The sequence below is a fragment of the Cryptomeria japonica genome, chromosome 8 (assembly GCF_030272615.1).
Source record: "Cryptomeria japonica chromosome 8, Sugi_1.0, whole genome shotgun sequence".
Lineage (NCBI taxonomy): Eukaryota > Viridiplantae > Streptophyta > Pinopsida > Cupressales > Cupressaceae > Cryptomeria > Cryptomeria japonica.
In genome coordinates this window covers 519,073,127-519,079,551 of record NC_081412.1, presented here as the reverse complement: position 1 = coordinate 519,079,551, position 6,425 = coordinate 519,073,127, and the positions used below count along the sequence as shown (strand labels likewise).

The 6,425-nt window shown below is 39.3% G+C and overlaps 1 protein-coding gene across 1 annotated transcript; it reads left to right on the top strand.

Moving 5' to 3' along the window:
- The first annotated feature begins 3,972 nt into the window (after positions 1–3,972).
- LOC131056135 (uncharacterized) lies at positions 3,973–5,742 on the top strand. Its single transcript, XM_057990490.2, has 2 exons — positions 3,973–4,768; positions 5,069–5,742. The coding sequence occupies exons 1-2, from the start codon at positions 3,973–3,975 to the stop codon at positions 5,740–5,742; spliced, it is 1,470 nt and encodes a 489-aa protein (XP_057846473.2).
- Positions 5,743–6,425: the final 683 nt, after the last annotated feature.

Below are 6,425 nucleotides of genomic sequence, written 5' to 3'. Positions count from 1 at the left end.
TGCAAACAGAAATCAAAGAGATAGGCATTTAGCCTCACCCACTTGTAGAGTTGCTGCTCCTCTTCCTTTTAATTTTTCATTTTTTATAGGAGGAAGCTCAGCTGCAGCAAGTACATCAGTTCAGCTTGGTGCTATGGCCTTACCAAGAGCCTTTTCTTTCGTGTCTTTCAATCAAGGAAGCCCATTAAATTTCACCCAGCATCATGACGTGCCTTTGGCGGTACTAAAAGGCTTACCAGATTTCACTGGAGAAGGCTAAACGCTGGCAATAGACCACATCCGTGATGTGGCAAGTTTATATAATGTGCACCACGTTACAGAAGAAGATGTTGCTGTAAAACTGTTAGCAACATCCTTGAAGGGAAAAGCTTTAGAATGGTTTAGAACTCTGGCTGTGGGGTCAGTTAACTCATGGGATGAGCTTAGGGATCTGTTAACTAAGTATTTTGAAGACAAGTCTGATCACTTGTCCCTGGTGGAGCAGCTCACAACTATCAAGCATGCTCCTCAGGAGCAGATGACAGATTTCAACTCTCGTTTCCAAAAGACATGGAAACGAATACCAGCAGCGGTAAGACCAAGTGCAGAACATGCATTTTTGTATTTTCTGAAAAGTTTGAATGGTGATATCTCAGTAATGATTCAATCAATGGGTGGTACTTCGCTGCCCCAAGTTTTTGGCATTGTTGTTAGAGAAGAGAATAGCCTCATACAGGCTGGTAAGGTAGCACCTAGGCCTCCAATGCCTTATTTTTCAGCCATTCAACCTAACATGCAAATTAATATACCACCTCTTGCCTCTTTACCTATTATACTAGCAATGCCTATTGCTATTCCTTAAGAGACAATGGTAACAGGCACACCAAATGAAATACATGAGATAAGGAGCAGCCAGCAGAAGATAGAAAATATTTTGCAGACTTTGGGAAATGAGTTGACAAGTATTAAGAAACATTACCAAGCTCCAAGGCCAACTTTTCAGCAACCAAATCAAGGTTATAGTCAGCAGACTCAAATTCAAGGCTACAATCAGTAGTACCAATAGAATAGATAGCCTTATCAGAATAATTACCAAGGTGCGAGGCAAAATATTAATCAAAGGTCTTATCAGCCTTACAATCCAGCACCTTTGAATGCCGCAAATGCAGTCAAAGACATTGTACCTACTCAAAACAATTTAATATCAGAGGTAGATTGGTGTTATCCCTGCAACCAAGCTCATAATCAATCTACATGCTCTAATGGCATGATAAATCAAGCTCTCATGGTACAAAATGCTGCAAGCTCACAACCGGATATACCTCCTGCTACGCCTAAACAACAGCAGGATATGCATACTATGGAAACCGATTTTCTTAACTGGCAAGGTGAAGAATTCAATGGCATGAATGACGACTCACCGATTGCAGCCAATACTCGAGCTAAGAAAAGAGCTCTTGATATGGGCCAAACATCAGAGAGAGGTAAAGGACCTGCAACCGCAGAATCGTCATCCAAATCCACACAAATACCAAGCATTCTAAAGAAAGTACTTGTTGCGGTAGCTAAGGAGCAGTTTCAAAAGGATACAGATATGTCTGTTGTCAAGACACAACAGAAAGTACATTCAGCTGTACCTTACAACATTGTGGACATCATGAAAAAGATGAAAGTTACCATGAGCATGTGGGATTCTTTGGCTATTCTTGGACAAGTTAATAGTTTGAAGAAGGCGTTGAACGAAGAAATTCCTCCTAAGGTGACATTTGCTGATGCTAGTAAGGAGGCTTTGTTGACTAATGCTGTTGTCCAGAATGATGAAAAGGGGAACAGCAATAAAGAAGCAACTTCAATCCAAGGTAAGAGCGTGAAACCACCTCCGTTTTACGTTTCTCTTATTATTGGTGATAATTTGGTACACAACTGCATGGTGGATAGCGGAGCTACATGCTCTGTTATGCCTAAGAAGATAGCTGACCAACTTGGTCTGAAATATGATTTATTAGAGAAAGGCGTAGTACAGCTTGATGGTTCGGGTGTTAGGACTATAGGCTTTATCAAAGATGCTAGTTTAACCTTACATGCTTGTCCTAATTTCTCTATATCTCAAGATATTTATGTCATAGATCTGCCCCCATATTTTGCCCTGTGTTTATCAAGAGAGTTTACTACCAAAATAGGAGGATATTTATCATCTAACTAGTCACACATGCTGTTCCGAACTAGATATGGAACCAAAGTTACTATCCAATCCGAATTGTTGTCTAAGAACCATATAGAGCCTTATACGCCTAACATCATTAATGCTAATTGTATGGTTTTTGAGCATGATGAGTATGCAGCTATTCATGAGCCTGTAACTCAGGTCAGTGAAATACCGGATGTCCTGTTAGATGAATGGGCAGCAAAGAATGTTTTGGAGGATGAAGCTAGTCTCCTTGTGGATGCTGGTTTGGGAAACTATATGTTTCAAGAAGCTGGTTTAATTATACCTAATCTGGTTAAAGGACAGGAGGCTAATATTGAATCTCAGAATGATGTTTGGGAGATGTTCTTTGATGGGTCACGAAGTAGGAATGGTTCAGGAGGTGGGGTTATGCTTGTTTCACCTAAGGGTGAGAAATATTATGCAGCTTTCAAGTTTGGTTTTGCCTGTACCAATAATATAGTAGAGTATGAGGGGCTGATTCAAGGTTTAGAGTGGGTGAGAAAGCGTGGAATAAAAAACCTGAAGGTGCATGGTGATAGTGAGCTAATTGTTAATCAAGTTAGAGGTTTGAATGCAGTAAAAAATGATACTTTAAAAGCATACAAGCTCAGGGTTTGGGATTCCATTGAAGTTTTGATGCATTTAACATTGTAGCTATTCCAAGAAGTAGAAATTAGCATGCTGATCAGTTAGCTACAGTTGGAGCTCAATATGATATACCAAATAGTATAAAAAAGGTCTGTGATCAGCAGCATATCAAGATTATTATCCGGCCCTCAATTTCGAATAATAATGTTAATTGGCAAGTGTTTGAATCAGATGAACAAATTTTACAATTCCTATTGGAGGAAGATGTGTTCGCTACCTCAAATCAGAACAGAATTCAGCAACAATATCAAGATCAAGTCATTCAACTGAAGTCAAATAAATTGCCCAAGGATCTTGTTACCTTGGAGTCAATTTTTAATTCGGATGATCAAGATAAAAAGAATAAGACCAGTTTGCTGGTCCCACAAGAGCATTATGAAGAGTTGGAGGTTTCACCCAGGAAAAGCTTAAAGGTAGGTAAAGTGAATACCCCTACTGAAAAGGAGTCATATGTTCGGCTTTTTCAAGAGTTTGCAGACATTTTTGCATGGGAATATGGTGATTTGAAAGGTTTCAATCCTGAGTTAGCATAGCATACCATCGAGTTAGAACCAAATGCTAAGCCAGTGAGACAAAGGCAGCATCCTATCAACCCAAAGATAGAGCCATTAATGCAAAAGGAAGTTTTTAGGCTGATTGAAAGTGGCATTATCTTTCCCATCAAACACACTAGCTGGGTGTCCAATCTTGTACCTATTAGCAAAAAGAATGGAGAGCTTAGATTATGTGTTGATTTCAGAGATCTGAATAGAGCATCCTTGAAGGATAGGCATCCCCTTCCTTCAATGGAACAAATATTGCAGTATGTGGCTGGTTCAGAAAAATTCTCACTACTAGATGGTTATTCAGGATATAACCAAATACTGGTCAGAAATCAAGACCAGTATAAAATAGCTTTTACCACTAAATGGGGTACCATGGCCTACAAAAGAATGCCCTTTGGTTTATCCAATGCAGGGGCAACATTCCAGAAAGCCATGGATATGGCATTTAGTAATCTGATGTACCAGTTTGTTTTGGTTTATCTTAATGATATCATAGTTTATTCTAAGAAGGTAGTAGATCATCTTGGGCACTTAAGGCAGATTTTTTAGCGCTGCAAGGAGTTTGGTGTTTCACTTAACCCTAGGAAATGCATGTTTGTTGTTCATGAAGGAAAGTTGTTGGGTTATGTTGTTTCTAAGCAAGGTGTCACAGTGGATCCGGAAAGAATAGCAGCAATCTTGGAGCTACCCCTGCCACATCACAAGAAGGGATTGCAATCTTTCATTGGGAGGATTAATTTTGTTAGGCGTTTCTTGCCTAATATTGCAGATTTATTGAAACCACTTACAACCATGTTGAAGAAGAATGTTGTTTTCCACTGGACAAAAGAAGCAAAGCTTAATTTTCAAATTATCAAGGAGTCACTCACGGCAGCTCCTACTCTAATAAATCCAGACTTTAGCAAAGATTTCATTTTGTATGCGTATGGTGGTTATGAGGCTATTTCTGCAATGCTGGTCCAAAAAAACACAGAAGGATTGGAACAACCTATTGCGTTTTTTAGCAAAGGATTGGAAGATTATGAGCAGAGGTATAGTTTTGTTGAAAAGCATGTCCTTGCTGTTGTAAAGAGCCTTAAAAAGTTTTGGCACTTGTTGTCTCATAACAAGATACACCTGAAGGTTGCTCATGCAAGTGTAAAAGAGTTTCTCCTCAGTAAGGATCTCAGTGAGAAAAGAGCTGGTTGGATAACACAGGTCATGGAATACGACATAGACATTCAGGTCACCAAATTGGTTAGAGGTAGAGGCTTATGTGAACAGATTATTACAAATGAAATTTCAAGAAAGGAAGAAGGAGTAGAAACAGCTCTGGTGATTGATTTGATAGCTGATCATGACAGTACATCAAGCTGGTTGCAGGATATGATTCACTTTCTAAAAACTAGTGAGTGTCCAGCAAACCTAGATAAGGAAAAAAGAAGGTACTATCAGTTACAATCAATTCCTTTTGTCTTGATTAATGATATATTGTACAGGAAAGATCACAATGGTGTCCTCCTTTGATGTATTGATTCAAATTAGATTACAGAAATTTTGCATGAATTCCATGATGGCCATTCAGGAGGTCATTTCTCTCCCAGGACTACTGTATATAAAATCCTAAGGGCTGGTTACTATTGGCCAGATGTTTTCAATGACTGTCACGCATATGTAAGGAAGTGTGTTAAATGTGTTATGTTTGCAGGGAAAGAATGGCTGCCAGCATTACCTTTACATCCCATAAAAGAAGAACAACCTTTTGACAGATGGGGTGTTGATTTCATTGGTCCTATTAACCCACCATCAAGTACAGGCCACCGGTGGATAATCACTGCAACCGATTATTTTACTAGATGGACTGAGGCTGCAGCACTGAAGGATGCTAATGAGATGGTTGTTCTTAATTTTTATGATGATATTGTGAACAAGTTTGGAGTTCCTGACTCCATAGTGTCAGACAATGCACTCGCTTTTGTAGGCTTAAGGGTGACAGATTGGGCTATCAAACACAGCATATATCTCAATACTAGCTCAAATTATTATCCTCAAGGTAATGGATTGGCAGAGTCCACAAATAAGAACTTAATCAGAATCATCAAACGGACTTTGCAAGAAAATCAGCGTGATTGGCATTCAAAGCTGAAGGCAGCCTTGTGGGTGGACAGAATCACACCAAAGCAAATTATTGGCAATTCACCTTATCGGTTGGTATATGGGAAGGAAGCAAGGTTATCAATAGAAACAGAATTGCTAGCACTAGATATGGCCACTCAAATGGTGCTTTTTGAGGAAGAAGATCCTATGCAAGTGCGTTATGCACAATTAATGGAATTGGAGGAAAGTAGGAGAAAGGCGGGACAAACAATGGAGTTTCAATAGTTGCAGGTGAAGAAGAGCTTTGATAGGAAGGCTAGAGCCAGGGAATTCAATGTGGGAGATATTGTACTCAAGTGGCATGAGCTCAAGAGCAGACCAAGCAAGCACACCAAGTTTGATTCATTTTGGGGAGGTCCGTTTGTCATCATAGAATGCAAGGAACACAATGCTTTTCAGCTGGCCACGCTGGAAGGGGAAAATCTGCCATTACCAGTAAACGGTATTCACCTCAAACCTTGTTTTGAGGTCTATCCTATATTATAAGTAATAGATTAGTGGTTGAATAAAGTGCTGCTGCACTATTTACTTTCAGTTTTTTGGTGCTCCTAAGTGTTGTTGCACAGTTAGCATTTAACTAGGCACTAGGGATACTAATAGTAGTACGTTCATATGAACTAAGAGGGTTGTGTAATCAAATCCTGCATTATATATGCTAGAGTGTACTCAACATACATACATAATGAAAAACCTCATTACCTAGCCCTCTTACTCCATACTACCTTGCCTATTATTAGTATCTCTAATGTCTAGCTAACTTTTAGTTTCCCTGTTTTCAATAAGTGTTTTGAACATGAGTTGCTGTTGTAAATATCCAAATCTGATAGATAGCTCAAACAAAACAGTCCACTATAGGATTCTAAGTATACACCTATCCCTCAGGATAGGGGAGCCAAGCTATCCAGAGC

Excerpts from the sequence above, each read along its gene's own strand:
- LOC131056135 (XM_057990490.2), top strand. The coding sequence starts at position 3,973 with ATGTTTGTTGTTCATGAAGGAAAGTTGTTGGGTTATGTTGTTTCTAAG. Across the intron at positions 4,769-5,068 it reads GATTCACTTTCTAAAAACTA|GGAAAGAATGGCTGCCAGCA; the intron begins GTGAGTGTCCAG and ends TTATGTTTGCAG.